Source organism: Pteropus alecto, unplaced genomic scaffold (genome assembly GCF_000325575.1).
Source record: "Pteropus alecto unplaced genomic scaffold, ASM32557v1 scaffold15, whole genome shotgun sequence".
In the NCBI taxonomy this organism is placed as follows: domain Eukaryota; kingdom Metazoa; phylum Chordata; class Mammalia; order Chiroptera; family Pteropodidae; genus Pteropus; species Pteropus alecto.
The window spans coordinates 2,894,143-2,914,329 of record NW_006436286.1 but is presented as its reverse complement, the minus strand read 5'-3'; the positions used below and the strand labels follow the sequence as shown (position 1 = coordinate 2,914,329).

The 20,187-nt window shown below is 44.1% G+C and overlaps 1 protein-coding gene across 1 annotated transcript in view; it reads right to left on the bottom strand.

The window, feature by feature from the left end:
- DNAH3 (dynein axonemal heavy chain 3) overlaps positions 1-20,187 on the bottom strand; it is a 141,587-nt gene that overhangs the window by 81,949 nt on the left and 39,451 nt on the right. Inside the window, 6 exon segments of the mRNA XM_025047287.1 lie at positions 4,167-4,303; positions 5,687-5,866; positions 6,662-6,778; positions 8,653-8,767; positions 12,871-12,962; positions 16,540-16,751. Coding sequence (XP_024903055.1) covers positions 4,167-4,303; positions 5,687-5,866; positions 6,662-6,778; positions 8,653-8,767; positions 12,871-12,962; positions 16,540-16,751 — 853 coding nt within the window.

Genomic DNA, 20,187 nt, shown 5'->3' with positions numbered 1-20,187 from the left:
AACGTGTGGCCCAACTACCCCTGCTGCCCCAGCCACCAGAAAGCCCATCACCATACAAGTGACTGAGGCCACAGACTGCCAGCTGACTGTGGTCCCCTGAGTGGGCCCTGAGAAGACCAGAAGTACCAACCAGCTGACCCCAGCCCAATTTGCCAACCCATAGAATTGTGAGATAAATAAATAATTGCTATTTCACGCTTTAAAGTTTGGGGGTGGTTTGTTACACAGCAAAGCAAACTAATACACTGTAGCTGCAATGTTGAGCATGTAGGAAGAGCTCAATAAGTATTAGTCGGGTGACTAACTATCCAATATCTAATGAGGATGTCAATTTCTCACATTCTCAAGTGAAATTCAAACAGGTGATCACTATGAATTCATTGCATGTGATAATGAATAATGCTCAATAGTCGTAAGAGTAATACTTAATGTATCTGTACAACTTAAAGTTAAAATCATTATTTAGTACTCTGTAGTTTCAAGATAAAATTAATTTAAAATATGTGACCATTAATAACATTTTCAAAGTGTTTGCTCAAAGTACTTAATTTTATCCCATATAAAAGCTTAAAGAAGCCACAGATATCAGATAAGAAAAATAACTAAAATGCATCCAATGAGAAATAAAGAAGTAAAATTGTCACTATTTGCAGATGACAAAATACTATATAGAGACAACTCTGAAGATTCCACCAAAAAATATTAGAACTGATAAATTAACTCAGTAAAGTAGCAGGCTATAAAATTAATACTCAGAAATCAGTTGCATTTTTATACACCAATGATGAACTATCAGAAAAAAGAAATTAAGAAAACAATCCCAATTACAATTGCATCAAAAAAATACCAAATAATAAATTTAACCAAGGAGATAAAAGGCCCATACTTAGAAAATTAAAAGACACTGAAGAAGATACAAATAAATGGAAGCATATATTCTGCTCACGAACAGGATGAGTGAACATTGTTAAAATGTCCATACTACTCAGAGCAATCTATAATTTAATGCAAACCCTATCAAAATATGAATGGCATTTTTCACAGAACTAAAACAAATAATCCTAAAATTTATATGGAACCACACAAGACCCTAATTATCCACGGTGATATTGAGAAAGAAGAATAAAATTGGAGGTATCACACTACCTGATATCAAACCACACTACGAAGCTATAGTAAACAAAACAGCATGGTACTGCCATAAAAAGACACATAGATCAACGGAACAGAATAGAGAGCCCAGAAATAAACCCACACCTATGTGGTCAATTAATCTATGACAAAGAAGACAAGAATATACAGTGGGGTAAAGACAGTCTATTCAACAAATGGTGTTGGTTAAACTAGACAGATAGATACACGCAAAAAATAAAACTAGACCACCATTTTACATCATGTACAAGAATAAACTCAAAATGAATTAAAGACTTGAATGCAAGATCCAAAATCATAACGTTTCTAGAAGAAAATATAGGCAGTAAACTCTATGACTTTGCTCTTAGTAATATTTTTTTCTGATATGTCTCCTGGGGCAAGGAAAACGAAAGAAAAAATAAACAAACAGGACTACATGAAACTAAAAAGTTTTTGCCCAGCAATGGGAATCATCAACAAAACAAAAAGACAACCTACTGAATAGGAGAAGATATTTGCCAATGATGCATCCGATAAGGGGTTAATAACCAAAATTTATAAAGAATTCATACAACTCAACACTAAAAATTCAAACAATCCAATAAAATATGGGCAGAGGACCTGAACAGACATTTCTCCAGGAGGACATACAGATGTCCAATAGACATTTGAAAAGATGCTCAAAGTCACTAATCACCAGAAAATGCAAATTAAAACCACAATGAGATGTCACCTTGCACCTGTCAGAATGGCTGTCATCAATAAGTCAACAAACAACAAGTGTTGGTGAGGACGTGGGGAAAAGGGAACCCTCATTACTGTTGGTGGGATTGCAAATAGGTGCAGTCTTTATGGAAAACAGTATGGAGGTTCCTCATAAAATTAAAAATAAAACTACCTTATGACCCAGCCATTCCACTTCTGGCTATTTATTCAAAGAAATCCAAAACACTAATTTGAAAAGATATATGCACTCATGTTTATCGCAGTGCTATTCGCAATAGCCAAGATATAGAAGCAACCTAAGTGCCCATCAATAGATGACAGGACAAAGAAGTGGCACATATGTATAGTGGAATATTACTCAGCCATAAAAAATGCAATCTTACCATTTGTAACAACATGGATGGACCTAGAGGATATTAAGCTAAGTGAAATAAGTCAGGTAGAGGAAGACAAATACCATATGATTTCACTTATATTTGGAATCTAAAGAACAAAATACATGAACAAACAAAACAGAAACAGATTTTGGACACAGAGAACAAATTGATGGTTGCCAGATGGGAGGGGGGTTGGGTGGCTGGGTAAGAAAGGGGACAGAATTAATAAGTACAAATTTGTATTTACAAAATAGTCACAGGGATGTAAAGTACAACATAAGGAATATAGTCGATAATATTGTAACAACTCTGTTTGGTACCAGAGGGGTACTAGACTTATTGGGGGATCACTTCATAAATTATATGGATGACTGACTACTGTGCTCTATATCTGAAACTAATAAAAATAATGTTGGATGTCAACTGAAACTGAAAAATAAAAAATAAATAAAAAAATAAAAAGCATAAGAAATATTGAGATATTTCTGTGTGTGTGTGTGTGTGTGTGTGTGTGTGTGTGTGTGTGTAACTTAGGGGGAAAATGAGGCTCAGAGAGGTTAAATAACTGATCCTTTCCGGACCACCTAGATCTGAATTCTAGCTATCCACTTACCAGTTTTGTGCTTTTTGGCAAGTTATACTTTCCTCATTTGTAAAATAGGGATGAAAACAATGCTCCCAACCTCACAGGATCACTGTAAGGGTTAAATAAGTTAAGGCGTGTAAAGCACGTAAGCGGAGTCCTGGCATGCGGTAAACGCCGCGTCGGTGCTGGCTGTTATTCATATTTTATTAGGAATAACAGTTGTGGGCACAGAACTAGAAGCCCAAATCTCAGAATTTTCCTCTTCCCAAGTTTCGTGCTTCCAAATCAAGGCTCCGTCCTCATTTTGTCCTATATCTGTGTTGTCCAACACCAAAGCCATTAGCTGGCCACCTGTGGCTATTTATATTAAAAAATTTATACTAAATAAATTAAAAATTGCCTTTCTCAGTCACACTAGCTACATTTAAAGCACTAGACGGCCATGGTGGCTGATGGCTACTGAAAGCTCTATTCGACAACGCTGCACTAAATATATAGCAAGGACTTTTCTGAATCCCAAACAACAATGTGTGTGTGTGTGTGTGTGTGTGTGTGTGTATGTGCGTGTGTAAAGCAGAGAACCACCTGCGTCTCCATGTAAGGGAACACTAAAATGTTCTTTTCTTAAAGGCAAATTGGGAACAAATCTACATCCTAACTAAAACCAAATGACATGGCGTGACCGTGCACCGTCACTAGACAGGGTATCAGGAGTGAGGGTCTTCCTTTCTGGAACTAGCCCTCTGCCTCGACTTTTATGCAGAAGAGCATTGGTTCTCGTGAAAAAAAAAAAAGAGTCCAATATGTATAAACGTACCTACCAGAAACTACAAAATGCGATGACAAAACCCTGAGCCGACATTTCTTAAGCACAGAGTCTAGGCGCTTAAACGCTTTGCATGCACGATCTCATTTGATCTGGACAGTAAATATACCAGGTAAGGGACGTTATTCTATCTCTGTTTTACAGCGGAGAACCCAAGACTTGGATAGCTTTGCCGAAGGTCGCGAGATCAATAAATGGAAGAGCTGGGACTGCAGCCGAGGTGTGTTTAGCTCCGAAGCCCAAGCTCTTGATTACGACTGCTGCCTGCTCTGCCTGGGTGTTCGACCATGTTGGTTTGGCCAAAGTGTGGGTCTGGTCCCCACCGCTGTCCACTCAAGCTCACGCTAAATAATAACTGTGGAACACACGCCTTGCCCCTGAGAGCTGTCTCTCAGGAAATGGAAACCCAGGACAGAATGGAGAGTAAATAGGTCAGTAGAAGCCAACGCTCAGTAGGCAAAGACTACCTGGATGGGGCAAAGAGGACAACTCCAAACAAAAAGACGGTACTAAATACCTGGGGAAAAACAGTCTCTTCTTTTCCAAGTAATCGTTCAACCCCCTCTGGATGTCCTCCAGCAGAATGTTGGCCTCCTGAAGCTTCTCAGCCATCCGTGGCTGGTCTGCTGCCATCAAGACTCTGGCATCTTTCACCTGGGTGCCATCAACAAAGGTGAGACTCGTCACGGGTTCCCAGATTCCGAGGGGTTCCTAGATTCCGAGACTGGTCATCGTATGAGTGTGTGACCAGCCCCGTGACCAGCGATGCCATGCCCAGGTGTATCTCCCAACCCCACTCCCAGTCCCATGAGGGTGAATGCTCCTATATCGTGACCCTGTCCCCCTGCTATGGTTGACTGGGACAGGGTGAGGCCCCTGCAACCGACTTCTGGGACTTTGGAATTCAGACCAGGATACTCTATACCAGTCCGGGCCGGCCTTGAAGGAGGGGGCTTTGCTGCCGTGTGACGATCGGCTTCCATTATGTGTCCGGGTGGCAGAGCAAGCCAGTCTCCAGACAGAGAGGGAAGCAGGTGTGGGGAGAACAGCCTGGGAGTTCCCGAGAGATTTCTGGGTCCTAGAGCCAGCCTTCATGCACATTCTGCCCTTCGGTTCCCTGAGACACCCATTTGGTCTTTTCGTTTGAGCTCCTTTGAATGGGTTTCTGTCACTTGCAACCAAAACTCTTAACGAATATAGAGTTGGAAGAAGCGGGATATCATGAAAACTGGGCAATATAATTTCCCACTTATCTAATTCCTGCAAATGACCAGGGGAGATAAGTTCTCTTGAGAGTAATTATTTATAAATGTGTCCCAATCTGAGCACGCTTGACTTTGAAAAGTAAAAAGGTATCATGTCTTAATAGATGCACCTGGATGTCTTGTACACCCAGTGAACTCGTCCTTCGAGGCCTAGTTTCAATGTCACCCCTTTTGGAGGCCTTCCTTGACACACTCCCAGGCAACAATCATTCTCCTGTGTTCTGAAAACTTTTTGTATATAATATTTCTACTATAATAACTCTTCTGTATCTAAGCTGGTCCTCACAAGACAGTGAATTCTGTGAAGGCAGAAATCATATTCTAGTCATCTTTAAATGTTTTCTGACTTCTAGTACAATGTTCGTTCGGGTCATCGTCGGTACTGAATGAGCTTTTGTTCAATCACTGAGTAACTGAGTATGGATGATCATTCGCATTCTAAAAAGACTCTCAATCTGAAAGCTTTATGGCGTTAGCCTGCATTAACAGTCTTCTACCTCATTAGGAATAAGAACTAAATTATTCCACAAACTGCTTGCAGTTACTTCCAGGGAGTTGGGGTTTCCAAAGCCCCCTCTTTCTATATTACATATTCCGTGTTTGGAATTTCCAATAGTAAGTTTTGAGATTAGAAGAAACCATATAACTATCAAGTTTGCAAAAACCTAGTTTACTTACAAGTTTCAAGGTGCACGGCTGCGATGTGCAACAAGGAACATCTGCCTGGCGCCCCAGGGCCCTGCAGGTGAGATGGGCTGGGGGTGAAACTCACCGCCTGGGACATGAGCGATTTCCAGGACGCATCGACGATGGCGAATTTCCTGCCCTCTTCTGGCATTTGTGCTATGATGTCCTCTGAACTGAAGATGGGTTCCAGGTACAGCCAGGTGGCTTGGCATTTCAGCCAGGCGTCCAAAATTTCCTGCATGCGGATCAGCTTTTCTTCCCACTTCTGCGAAGTGAGCATTTTGTCTCCGAATCACTAACCTGCCACTCTGCATCGCAGGCGCAAGCGGACGGACTCATTCGTTTATTCACTTTTTCCCTCGTTTAACACATCCCTAGTGAGCGCCCCCTATGTTCTGGTCCCCGTTCTAGGCAATGTGGATACAGCAATGAATGAAACAAATGAGTCCCTGCCCTCTTGGACCTTACATTCTGATGGAATAATGACAATAATACTAATACTACTGTGACAAGTGATGGGCTGAGGGCTTTACGTGCGTGAAACCAATTCAATCCAATAGACTTATAATGGAGATACTATTACACATCACACTTTACGAATGTGGAAACTGAGACATAACCGTTTAAATAGCTTGCCCACGGTTAAGGAATAACGGGCAGAGCTAGACTTTGAACCCAGGCAGTCTGGCTTCACAATCTGCGTCCTTAGCCTATGCTACTTCTACAAACAGCGACCAACAGAAGCCAAGATCCTACCCTCAAGCAGTTTGGACTCTAGCTTATTCTAGCCCAGATGATATTCATGCACATTCCAAATGTATTTTATGTGGTACATCCAAATCGTCTCGTATTCGCTTTTGGCAGACTGCTGTAAAGGCTCAGCATTCCATATACTTACTGGGATGGTTATTTGCTTTCGGTCTTGTGTTATTTATTTATTTATTTTTCCAATCAGGAGAAAAGGAGATTGTTTGTTACATGAATTTAAAAACCTACTCCCTCCTCTGGAAACCCAGAGCTAACTGGAGATCACCACGCCCTCGACCTCACTTCCTCTTACCCGGCACTCTGCTTCTATCGGTTTGATGAATGGGGAGCCACACATGGTCTGGGTCTTTATCACGTGATCATCGAGTAGCAGCTGAATCTCATCAACTGTGCACAAGATGCTCGTATCCTACAAATAAACACGCCCCGCCCTGTCAGGATCATGAGACCCCCACTTTTCGTGCTGGTCCCCAAAGGCCTCACGGCTCGCATCCCCACCCCAATCGGACAGGAATCTATGTCTCACAGGGGACGGAATTTCTATTTTCTTCCTTGAAAATGTTCCAAATGACACGTTTTCCAGTCCCTTTGCAGAAATCAAATATGGCCTAAGTCCAGACCTGCAGCTAGTATCTGTGGGGGAGGAACAGCTCTGGCCTTCTCGGCCACTGGCTCTCCTGCTGTCCCTCAGGCAGGACCAGCTGCTCACCTGACTGGTTGGGCCTGGATTGGTGGTCCCCAAACTGTATGCCGAGGTACCCTAGGGCACTGCAGCATACTCACAGCAAATAATTGCGGTTATTCAAAAATAAAATACAAATGTAAGGCAATGAGACGTAAAGACTTATTGTTTGAACCTCATCACTTCATAAAAAAAGCTGTCAGGTATTTCTTTTGGTCTAGGGAGGGGAAGCATGAAAAAGTACTTAGGACAGGAAAGGCACCGTGAATCAAGAAAGTTTGGGAACCTCAGCCTATACACTTACTGGGCCATATTTTACTCATCGTTGAGGTTTCTGTGAGTTAAAGGTCAGCCCCTGTGCATGGCACTTGTCCTCCTAGGCCATCGTGGCAAGGAGGCTGACGAGGGCAGGTTTGGTCTTTCTTACCATTTTTACTTTCTTCACCCCTATATCTGGTCAGTTAAGTTTAGGATAGAATGTTTTCTCTCATCTACCTTTTCCCAGTAGCTCTGAGTGTGAGTGTGTCGGGGGGAGAGGTCTAGCTCTTAATAAAATGGTACCTTGATTCTCTTGCTGGTGATCCTTGTCTATCGCCGCATCAGTCAAAAACTGAAGTCTTGCCAGGTGTGACTGAGCTTTCTCAGGTCCCCTGCCTTCACTTCTCAGCCCAACAACCTCTAGGAGTATCTAACTAATCAGGTCATGCAGCGCCCATCTGCTGGGAGCAGCGAGGTCTGGCCCCTGCTGGGGGAGGCCCCTAGTTCTCTCCGCTCCCACTGGCTCATCTACAGTTCCCATTCAAGTGAAATCAATGCATCGCACTATCGAAACTGGAGAGGGAGAGAAGTCACAAAAAGATAACATGCACCCCGTGGGAGGGCGATATGGGGGCCCCTCTAGGGTTTTAGTTCTCAGGTGCATTGCACATTAGAAACACCTGGGATGCCTTACAAATGCAGATGCCCAGGCATTCTGGGAGTGGAGGAGTAAGAAAGAATGAATTGGGACTTTTTTTTTTTCTGAGAAGCACTAAGCATTGTTTACCCTAGGTATGCTTCTGAAGGACTTGGGGAGCCCTCCCTGGGAGATGCTAATTCAGGAGGCTTGCTCAGCTCCTTTGCTCTAGAAAGCTTGTTTTCCGAATGAAAAGGCGTTTCTCGTTTGAAAATGCACGCCTCCAGTGGTGCCCAGGGGAGAGAGGGCTGGCACAGGGAGGCAGGGGCAGGAAACAGTCTTGAGCACAGCAGAGCGATGAGAGACAGCCAGACCGTACTCAAAACTCCGGAGTTGCTAAGAGACTAGATCTGAATGGTTCCCACCACAAAAAAGAAATGACAATGACGTGACTCGATTCAGCTAACGCTGCTACGGTGGCAATCACACGGCAACAGGTAAACGTGTCAAATCCACACGTCGCCACGCCGTGAATTAACACGATGCTCTACGTCCGTTATTATCTCAGGAAAAATGAATGGAAAAGACAGCGCTGGGGACCCTTCCTCTGCGAGCTCTGCTGTGGTTCTGAATGAGTCCCCTCTGTAATCTGCTACAGAATAAACGGGCCGCTCTCAGGAGGCCGAGCCACCCGGCTGAGACTTACGGTGTCCCTGTACTTGACGAAGGTGAACATCATGTTGACCCATTCTAACTTCATTTTCTCCAAGTTTCTCTCCAGGGAGTATTCCTTACTAGCGGCGGCTCCAATGGGCTCCAGTCTAAAAAGAGAACACAGTGACAGCCCCGGGAGGCGGCAGTGAAAACGCGTCAGAAAACGCGTTAGTAAAATTAAGAGAAATGCAGAAGCCCTTCGTTTTACTAAAATGTTTACTCTCCTACTCTAAGACGCCAGTCATTTGCAGGGTGTCTTACCCTCAGCAGTGGTGACTTTAGGGGCTGTGTTACGGGCCAAATTGTGTCTCTCCAAAATCATGTGTTTTAGTCCTAACCCAGACTATTAGGGCACCCTATTTGTAGATTGGGTCTTTAAAGAGGCACTTAAGTTCAAACGAGGTCACTAGGGTGGGTCCTAATCCAAGACTGGTAAAGAAAAGGTGGCGTGTGGTCACGTACGTGCATGCACACACACACACACACACACACACACACACAGAGGAATGACCACCTGGGGACGCGGGGAGAAGACAGCTGTTTATAAGCGAAAGAGAGGGGCCTCAGAAGAAACCAACCTAGCCATTATGTTGATCTTGGACTTCAAGACTCCAGAATTGTGAGAAAACAAATTTCTGTTGTTTAAGCCACCCAGCCTGCAGTGTTTGTTACAGCAGCCCCAGCAAATTAATAGAGGGTGGGCCATTCCATGCCGCGGGGGCCCACCCGGGCATTGCAGGATGTTTAGCGGCATCCCTGGCCTCCATTCACGAGATGCCAGTAGCAGACTCCCCCATCCCCACTCCTTGCTAGTCACGGCAATCAAAAATGTCTGCAAATGGGGTTGGAAAATGGTCCTCAGCTGAGAACCACTGTTTTAAGGCTGTTAAAACAAGACTTCCTTTTCCTGTTTTTGTTTGCTCCTTATTTTCTCCAGAATTGTTATTCTGACTTCTTACTCAGATCTGAGAACTTCTGTTAATTTATGTGATGGCTTTTGCTCCACTTCCTGTCCCTACCTTTTAAAGAAAAACACCTATTTTCCTGAGCTGCTGGGTTCACCCATCACCCGTCTATAGACCCTCTGTTCCACAGAAAGGAGGAGGGAGGGAGAGAAGGGGAAGACCGATCGCTTCCTTTCTTGTTTCCACGTGGAGATCTGGTTCTAAACCTTCGCGTGGCCAGAGAACTGAGAAGCGAAGTTCTTAGGAGGAGGAGGAGGAGGGGTGATTCTCTTCCGCTGCATCCTTGACTGCAGAGGAGACCATCTGGTCGTTACTTACAGGTCAGCAAGCTGAAGCCCAGAGGAGGTAAGTGAAGAGTCCAGAGCCTCCCACGTAGCTGGGGAGTGCCGGAACCAGAACCGGTCCAGACACCGAACCCTCTGATGCCTAATCTGGTGTCTCTGAGCCCCCACTCCACCCCCACTAGGTGCCGGCTCCCCTCCCTCTGTCAAAAGGGGCACCACAATCGTTTCAGGGTTTGAGTAATTAGGGCCAGCTGAACAGAGCTGACAACACTCACGTAGCCTCCTGCAGGGAGGTAGATAAGCAGAGATAATGCCAAACAATGACTGACAGAATCTCAGCAGCATGACCATCATCCTGAACATGGCCTTCTTAGGAGAGGACCAAAATAAGAATGCAAATAAGGAACAATTAATAAAGGCAGGGCCAACCCAGGTGAGTGTGATGTGGAGGCTGGCTGTGTGGCCGTGACCAGGTCCCCCGACAGTCTTTAGGTCCCCATGTGCCCATATCAGGGGTTGCTGGTGGAATTAAATAAGAGAAAATGCTGGTAACACGCCTTGTGACTTATAATTATGCAAATAACTGCACAGGGCAGGAATCACTCAGCTTGGGAGGCCACAAGGTCTGTCAAAGTCTGACCTTAGCCAATGTGCTAAAGAGGCATCGAAGGGTGGGGGGCGGGAAGGGACCATGACCATCACACCTCACTAAGGGGTAGTGCTTGAGAAGAGGCTAAATCGGTTCAGGTTACTGGGCTTATCTCATAATCCTCCTAGCAACTCTAACTCCTAGCCACTGTTCTCCTTCCCATTCTGCAGACAGAGGAGACTGAGGCACACGGAGGTAAACAGCTCGGCCGAGGCACCGCCGCTTCTGGGTTCATCACAGCTGAGCAGGTTGGTGTGGAGAGTGGCTGAGTCACTGTGTGTTTGCTTGGTCTCTGTCTCTTTAGATGGGTTTATTTTTCAGGCAGTAAAGGGTAATGGTTTGCTAAGCCTGGGGTCCAATCTTGGGTTTTGTGTTTTTTTTTTGTTTCAGTTACTAGCTGAGACTGCCAGCTACTTTCTCTCTAATCGATTTATTTCCTCATCTGTAAAATGCGAATGATAATATCAGCTAGAACATTAGGTTGTCATGATGGGTAAGTTGGCTAATTCGTATAAGCACTTGGTGAGGCATAAATGTTTGACAGCTGGTATCTCTTGGGAACATCTTATTTGGGGGGAAATGAGGCCCCTTAATAAAATAACCTAGACTCAGTAGAGATGCAAGTGTCTCTAGGCCTGCCCCTTAAAGGACAGTAATGGTGGCATTAGGGGTGTGGTTGGAAAAGGGGCTCTGTAATAAATCTGGCAAGTCCAGGAGCTGAAAGTCACCTCACAGGGTGACCTGATCATAAATTCCTAGCTGGGCAGGCCACGGTGGGTAGTCACGGCCTCGGCCTGTAACTTCTCCATGGAAGGTTCATCTTGGCTGTGAGCGGGTCCTGGCCATGCTTTCTGTGCGTCTAGATTAAGGCACCTCTGACATGACTCTTTTCAAACCCCTTGAGGGAAACCACACTCACTCGAATCCAGTAGTCCCATCCCTGCCCTGCTTTCTCCTACCTTCAAGTCACCTTCCTTATGTTCCCTCCTTAATTCCAAATGCATAAAAGAAGCTGCAAACTGTCACTCTGGGGAGCATTTTTCTGAGGCTGGTGAGATCTAGCTTCTAGGCATGTTCTCTGTTTGATTCGAACTGTAGTAAGCTCTCATAAAAACGTTCTCTGGGTTTGGACGTTCTCACGTCAACAGGGAACACTGGAGCATTCAGGTGGCAGAGAGATTTTGGGGGCCTGGAAGCACTTTGGATTAGACCTGTCTGCCACGTGTGGGGGAGGGGTTCCCAGACTCCGGCATGCATCGGAATCTGGGGAGCAGCCCCGCCCATCAGAAACCTAACAGGAGCCATGTAAGTCATTTAAAGTTTCCAACCGCCACCTTGAAAAAGGGTGAAACGAAACAGGTAAGATTGCTTTTAATAACTTATTTTCTTTAACTCAATATATCTAATATTGTCTGTCAACACAGAATCAATATTAGAATTTATTAGACATTTAGCCTTTTTTTTTTTCTTAATGTCTTTGAAACCCAGCCTGTATCTAGTTCAGAATCGCTACATTTCAAGGGCTCAGCAGCAATGCCACAGCTGACTTGGAGGACTGGCTAAAAGACAGATTGCAGGTCGCACCCCCAGAATCTCTGATTCAGTAGCTTGGGATTGGGGCCTGAGAACACACATTTCTAGTAAGTTCCCAGGTGATGTCGATGCTGCTGGTCTGAGGCTGCCCCCTGAGGAACACCCTCTCCCCTTTGTGCAAGTTAGACCTGAACCCTGTTGCCGAGGGGTCCCCGGTCCAGGCAGCACAGCATCTGCCCACCCATATCCCTGAAGGAAGTGTAGAAATACAAACAACAATTCAAATAGTACAAATTCTCACTCACCATCTCCAGGGGCATTTGGAGAAGGGCGGGCAGCAAGCGAAGAGATCGCTCTTTTGATCACATTTCAGGGAGTTTTAGAGCTGGGAGAGCCCTCTTTTTCATGGTTTTTTGTTTTTGTTTGTTTGTTTAAAGAACAAGAAACTGAGGCCCAGGAAAGTTCAATTGTTTTGCCTGAAGTCACTGAGGGCTGGGCATGGAGCTCTGGTTCAAAGAACTTTTAAAAAAACAATTTCCCTTTGAACGAAAATTTCTGACTCAATTTTCTAGTCATAATCTGTGATCAACTCTGCAGCTAGAAAGGAAAGCTTCACCAGTAAGCGAGTCCCCAGAAAAGGAGGTATTACTAAAAAGTCTTAGGTCATCACACTAAACCAGAGGGACAAAAAAACAGTCCACTACGGGACCAGTCATTTCGTAGTGGGGACTTACAGCTACTTTGACAGAAAAACTCCTGAAGGAAGGGAGGAGCCTTACTTGTCAATGAATTTGTTGAACCCGAATTCCAGCATATTTGCGAGACATGTCGTTTCCGTGGGCTTTATTTCACAGCCAACGAGCTCACTGATCTGCAAAGAAAAGAAGAAAATAAGTGTTTACAGTTCAAGGGAATGCTGCCCACTGGACTTTCCATGATGGAGAGGTCTATGTCTGACCGCTCCTTCCTGGAGCCCCCAGGCGGTCAGCCGTTAGCCCTGGAAACCCTGGCGAGTGCCTCCCAAGAGACTGATTTTTCCATTTTATTTAACATCACTTAATTTAAATTTAAATAGCTGCCTGTAGTTAGCAGCTGTGGAATCGGAGGGAGCAGGTCTCAGGACTGGGGAGCAGCCCAGGGCCCACAGGGCATGCTATCTGGGTTACTGGGGGCTGGTATCCTACTAGCACTTGGCACAATGCAAACTTATATCTTTGTGGCTGGGACTGTGTCTGGTTTGTTGTTTATGGCTCCGGGGCCTAGTGCAAAGCCTGGCCCGTGACAGAAGCTGCAGTGTTTGCTGGATTAAGCGGAGGAAGTGGTGAGTACATATGACAGGCAGACCCCCAATTCTGTGATCTGAGGGTGCTGGAAAGGAGGGAGGGCTCCCCGCTGAATGTTGGGACATGGGAGTCGTGTTCTGTTCTGTTCTGTTCCTGGGGCCTGCATTTAGCAGGCATCCGTAAATATTTATGGAGCGGAAGCCTGAGTGAGCCAGCGAATCCAAACGGCTTCCAGCCTGGGTTCTGAGGACACCTGGAGGAGCTCCGAGGTAATAGGACTGAGAAAAGCATTTACCGAGGGCTCACTATGTCGCAGGCACTGTTTTAAGAGCGGTAGATGCTTATTTCATTCTCCTGACAAGATGACAAGGCTCTAATGTATCTTTACTACTGTTTTGCAAATAAGGAAGCTAAGACAAAGAAATTAAATATCTTGTCCAAGACTATCCAGCTAATAAATGGCCACGCGGGGACTTGGATCTAATTCTGACTGTGAAGCTCTCATCCAGCATCTCTCACAGGCCTTCCCCGTGGCTGTGCAAAGTATCCACTGCGAAACTTTAGAAAGTACAACTCACTAGAAAGTACAACTCACACCGTCGTGCACAAAGCAGCATGTGTTGGAGCTGTGCCGTGCAGACTGCACATCTGCTCCTGCAAGCCTTTGGCTCTCATTCTCTTAAACGCCTAAAAGTGCAACTTAGAACAACACACTGACCACCTCTAGGACTAAATGACATAGTCTTTGGACCATAAAAAAGACTCAGATTGGTAGTTCCATTACGCAAACTGCTTTTGTAATTATAGAGATTAACAAAGCATCTGTGCTTCCAATTCGAAGAGCCTAGAACTGTGCTGTCCAATACAGAGCCACTGGCCCCTTGTGGAGCTGAGAACTTGAGAAGTGATTTGTGCCAGCTCTGAAGGGTGTCGTAAGTGTCAAAGTACACCACGCTTCAAAGACTTAAAGAAACGTGAGCTATCACGTTAGCATTTTTATATTGACTGCCTGTTGAAATGATAATATTTTGGATGTGTTTGGTTAAATAACATTTATTCATAAAACCTATTTCACCTGTTTATACTTTTCAAAATGCGGCTACCAGACACCTTGAACTCACACAGATGCTCATGTTATATTTCAGTCGGGCAGCACTGTCGGAGAGGGCTGGCTTTGTTCCTCATCTGTGCAGTTTCTTCCTAAAGTCAAATGTCACCTTGTTTCCACCTTATTTTAAACCACAGCAGCACCCCCTTTGCTGGCAGCAGTGAAGTCTGTACCCACTACAGGTGGTGGAGCCTGCAAAGGCCAGTGCCAGAACCGGAATCTGTGCAAATGGATCTCCTGAGTGAGGCATCAGGACAGAGAAGGGCTTCCTCGGCCGGGGCTGGCACAGGGGGTTCTGTGGTGTGATCGACAATGCAGGCAGGAAGGGGCTCTGAGCGGGGGCAGCCTCGAGTGCATCTGGCGCCCTTTGTCTTTTTCAAGCCGCCTTTAACTACGTAGCCCATTGAGCTTCCTGTTCAGGGGCTCATTACCCTGGAGCTGCTTTCCCAGGCTGCAACCCACTCTCGCCTGCGGCTGACTGCCCCCTACCACCCACTCCATCCCCTCTGCTGCTTCTTGCTCCCTTTTCGAGACCTAGATTCCGTTCCCTCCTTCCTTATTACTTGCCCCGTGACAACTTAATCTAAGACAGTTTTCCTGTCTGTGAAACAGAGATAATAATTGTCCCTACTTCAAAGGCTTGCTGGGAGGATGAAATGAGAAAATCCACATAAAGTATGCACATAGTCGGTACGTAACTGGTACTTAACATGTCTCAGCCATCATTGTTGTGATATTTTAATTCCAAGGAACGTGTTTTTCCCAGCCTGTCCATCTCGGGAGTCTATAAATGAGGATTATGACAGTGTAGAAACGGCTGGGATTTTACAAGTGCCCACATGTGAGAATCACAGGGGAAGCGCCAGGAGGAGGGGATGGCTTTTCAAGGCCTCCTAGAGTGCCATTTAAATGCCACCGATGAGGGCACTTCCTATAGTGCCATCTCCTGGACAGACCTGGCACCACCCAACCTCCCCAGCTCTCTAACTGGTCAAAGCTCCAGCCAGGCCAGGCCCATGGGGGAGGCGCCCACCAGCACCGAGCGGGCAGTGCCCTGTGCAGGCCCCTCCGCTAGGGCAGCTCAAGACCAAGGTCTACTCAGGTGACCGCTCCTCCGCTGACATAATCTCGAGTTTCAATGCCTTCTGGGAAACCCTAAGCAGCTCCCCTGTATGGAACTTCCTGAATGTCTCACAATTGAGACCTCTGTCTCCTCAGGGGGGTCAGAGTGCTCCCTGCCACCACACTCGGCTCGCTCTCTCCGCAAGGTCACAGGTGGGCTCTGAGATTGGGCCCTTCCAGAGACGACGTCCTCGGTCCTGTGCACGGTTCCGAGAGAGAACTCCAGGCCAAGTCTGCCTGTGGATGCTCACGTCCCCTGAGAAGGTGAGAAGGGTCGACCTGCTCACGTGCGCACGGAGCAATGCCCTGGTCGAGGCCATTTCAAGGCCATCGCTGGCCCCCGAATGTGATAATTATTATAGAGACACACTGAAGTTTTCCTTTTTCTGCCCAGTGTTCGCACCATGCTTATCACCCTCACACTTGGTTGCTTTATAAAAATCCCAACTATTTTTAGGGAGGATATTTATCATCCTCATTTTTAGACTCAAATGGCTGAAAGAAGAATGCACAACTATTTCTGCACATAGCCTGCCAGACGATGAAGTTCCACACCTTAGGGAGCCCAAGAGGGAGTCATCTGCGTTGTCAGGGGCCCCCGGGGGGAGGTGTGACTTTTTGTCCAGCACAGCCTAGGTCCAAGAACACAGCAAGTCAACACCATCATCACCCTTTAAGACCCAGAGCAGACTGAGAGAGCCTCTGTGGTCACAGGCTGGAACGGTACTCAACCACACGCAACGGGGGTCCCTAAAGAGAAGGGTCGACCTGCTCACGTGCAGAGGTGGCTGCTCATCCCTTCCCCCAGCCACTCCAGGCCTCCAAGAGGCTGGCACCCTCCCTACGCCCCGCCTGGGCCGCAAACAGAAAAGCTTGAGCCAGCAACGGTTCCCGCCTCCCAGAGGGCTGCCGGGACGCAGGACGGTGACAGGGACCTGCTGCCAGTGCCGGTCTTTCATTCCCGGGTTGCAGGAGATGGTGAGGATGGGGAGGTGCTGCTTGAACTTGTCGATCTTGACTTTCACGTTCTCCGCCAGGCGCCGGGGCGCCGGCACATCGGCTAAGGTCTTGGTCAGTTTATAGATCGTCCTCCACATGTTCCCGACTTCCTCCGCGATTTCCTCGGCGTTCAGTAGAAAGAGGGGCCCTGGAATGGAAGAGATGGGGTGAGGGAAAGGTCGGATCGCCGAGGAAACGTCGGTGACGAGTATCTTTAATGCCCAGTGCTTAGAAGTGGGCCCCTGGTATGGATATTGGAACAAGCATGGGCTTTGCAGTTGGGTCTGGATCTGCCACTTCTACGTAGCTAGTGAAAGCCTGGGCATGCTTATGGAACTTTTCAAAGCCTCAACAGCATCGCCTGTGATGCAAGGGTACTAATGGAGGCCTTGGAGGGTCGCCGTGAACATACAGCGAGATAAGTGCAGTGGCTAACATAATGCCCAGCATACACTGCCATGCAGATAGGGACATCGATCGTTACTGTGGGTTGTGGATGCTGTTATAGAAATGTTAAAAGGTGCTCCAGAGATGCTGTGAAATCAGCACCTGGGGAACGTGAGCGATGGAGATACGGGAGTTCTCTGTGTAGTTCTGACAACTTTTCTGTAAGCTCGCAATTATTTAAAAAGAGATTATTTTAAAAACAAAGAATGACACCTCATTTTAAAAAAGTGCTCCAAAATATTAATGTCCTTCTCCTTTTCTTTTATGGGGATCCTTTAGCATTGGGGTTTCACATTCAGTAAAATCTTCCGTGCTGCTCCTTCCTTTCCCTTCGATATTTCAGATTAGCATCATGATGTTAACTGATTAATTTCTGCATCATGATGTTTACTCAAGAACATCTTTCTGTCAGAGTGGCTGAGACTTAATATAGCTTCATTAATTAGTAACATGTTTCATCAACCCAACGTTTTTGTTTAGCGAGCAAAAATTCAAAATTTTTTAAAGAAGAAGAAATGTGCGTGACTTCTGTGAAATGTGTGAAAAGAATAATACACCATGTCCAAGTATGTTTATTGTGGGAAGGCAAGGCTGGTTTTTAATATTTGGAAATCAAACAACCATATTAAGTCTAAACAAAGAAAATCACATGATAATGTCAACCGATGCAGAAAAAGCATTTGACAAAATTCAATATCATTTATGATAAAAACCTCTTAACAAACTAGAAATAGAGGAGAGCTTCCTCATTCTGATGAAGGGCACCTATGAAAAACCTACAATAACATTAGACTTTCATACACACTAAATATGTACAGCTTTTTACATGTCAATCATACTGCAATAAAGTGGTTTTAAAATACAAATCAAAACCAAGAAAAACCATTATATTAATGGTAAAAAAATGAAATAGTTTTTCCCTAAGATCAGGAATAGGCAAGGATTTTCACTTTTATAAAAATTCAGTAACAAAAAGATATAAAACAAAAATAACAAAATACCTGGAAATTAAACAATATACTTCTAAATAACACATGGGTCAAAGAAGAAATCTCAAGGGAAATGAAAAAAGTACTTTGAGCTAAAGAAAAATGATAATATAACATCAAAAGTTGTGGGATATAGCAAAATAAACGTGTAGAGGGAGATTTATAGCACTGAATATATATTGGAAATTAAACAATATACTTCTAAATAACACATGAGTCAAAGAAGAAATCTCAAGGGAAATAAAAAAAGTACTTTGAGCTAAAGAAAAATGATAATATAACTTCAAAAGTTGTGGGATATAGCAAAATAAATGTGTAGAGGGAGATTTATAGCACTGAATATATATTCTAAAATCAATAATCTATGCTTCCACTTTAAGAAACTAGTAAAAGAAGAGCAAATTAAATACAAAGTAAGCAGAAAAAGTAATGAAACAAAGAGCATGTTCTTTGAAAAGATCAACAAAATGAATAAACCTCTAGTCAACCTAAACAAGAAAAAAGAAAAGACACATATTCCTGATATCAGGAATGAAAGAGGGGACATCAGTGCACATCTCACGGACATTGAAAGAATAATAGAGGAATACTATGAAAAACTCTATGACCACACTTTGATAACCTAGATAAAATGGGCCAATTCCTTGAAAGATACAATCTACAGAAACTCACACAAGAAGAAATACATAATCCAAATAGGCCTCTATGTGAGAAATAAAAAAAAATAATAATAATTTTCCAAAACAGAAAACACCGGGCCCAGACGTGTTCACTGGTGAATTTAAGGAAGAAATGATACCAGTTCTCTATAAACCCTTCCAGAAGATAGAAGCAGAGGGAGTACTTCCCAACTCATTCTACAGGGCCAACACTACCCTAATACCAAAACCAAAGACATTACAATAAAAGAAAACTAGAGAGCAATATCCCTCATGACTATAGGTGCAAAATCCTCAATGAAATATTAGCGAATCGAACTCGGTAATCTATATTAAAAATTATACACCAAAACCAATTGGGATTTATTTCCGGTATGTAAAGCTGTTTCAACATTTGAAAATCAATTAATGTAATCCATCACATCAACAGGTAAAAGAAGAAAAATCACATGGTCATATCAACAGATTCAGGAAAAGTATCTGACAAATGCCCACTCATGATAAGAATTCTCAGCAAACAAGGAATAGAGGGGAACTTCCTCAACTTGATAAAGAACATCTACAGAAACCTATAGCTGACATCATTCTTAATGGTAAGAAACTAGACCCTTTCCTGCTAAGATTAGGAACAAAACAATGTCCCCTCTCACCTCTCCTTTTAAACACTATTCTGTGGAAGTTCAAGCTAATGCAATAAGGCTAGAATAAGAAATACAAGGTTTGCAGACTGGGAAGGAAGACATAAAACTGTTCACAGCTGATATAATCATCTATATAGAAAAATCTAAAAGAATCAACAAAAGAAACTTCCTGGAACCAATTCACAATTATAGCAAGGTTGCAGGATACAGGCTAATAAATAAAAGTCAATTGTGTTTCCATATACCATTAATGAACAAGTGAAATTTGAAATTAAAAACACACTTCCGTTTACATTAATACCTCTAAAACTGAAATATGTATAAGTCTAACGAAATATGTATATTTATATAAGGAAAACTACAAAACTATGATGAAAGAAATCAACGAAGAAAATAAATGGAGAGATATTCCATTTTCATGGATAGGAACACTCAATCTCGTCAAAGATGTCCGTTATTCTCCACTTGAGTGTAGATTCAACACAATCCCAATCAAAATCCCAGCAAGTTATTATTATTCATTGTTTACTGACAAACTGGTTCTAAAGTTTATATGGAGATATTTAAAAAACAAAACAAAACAGAAAAGCCAATAGAATATTGAAAAACAAGAGAAAATGGCAAGGCTGATGTTATCTAGTATCTTCAAGACTTACCTTAAAGCTACAATAATCAAGGGTGGTACCAGCAAAAAGATAGACAAATAGGTCAATAGAACACGATAGAGAACCCAGAAGATCCACATTTATAACCGACTGATCTTCTGAACTTTTACAAAGGAGCAAAGACGATATAATGGAGAAACGACAAATTTTCAACAAATGGTTTTAGGACAACTAGATATCCAC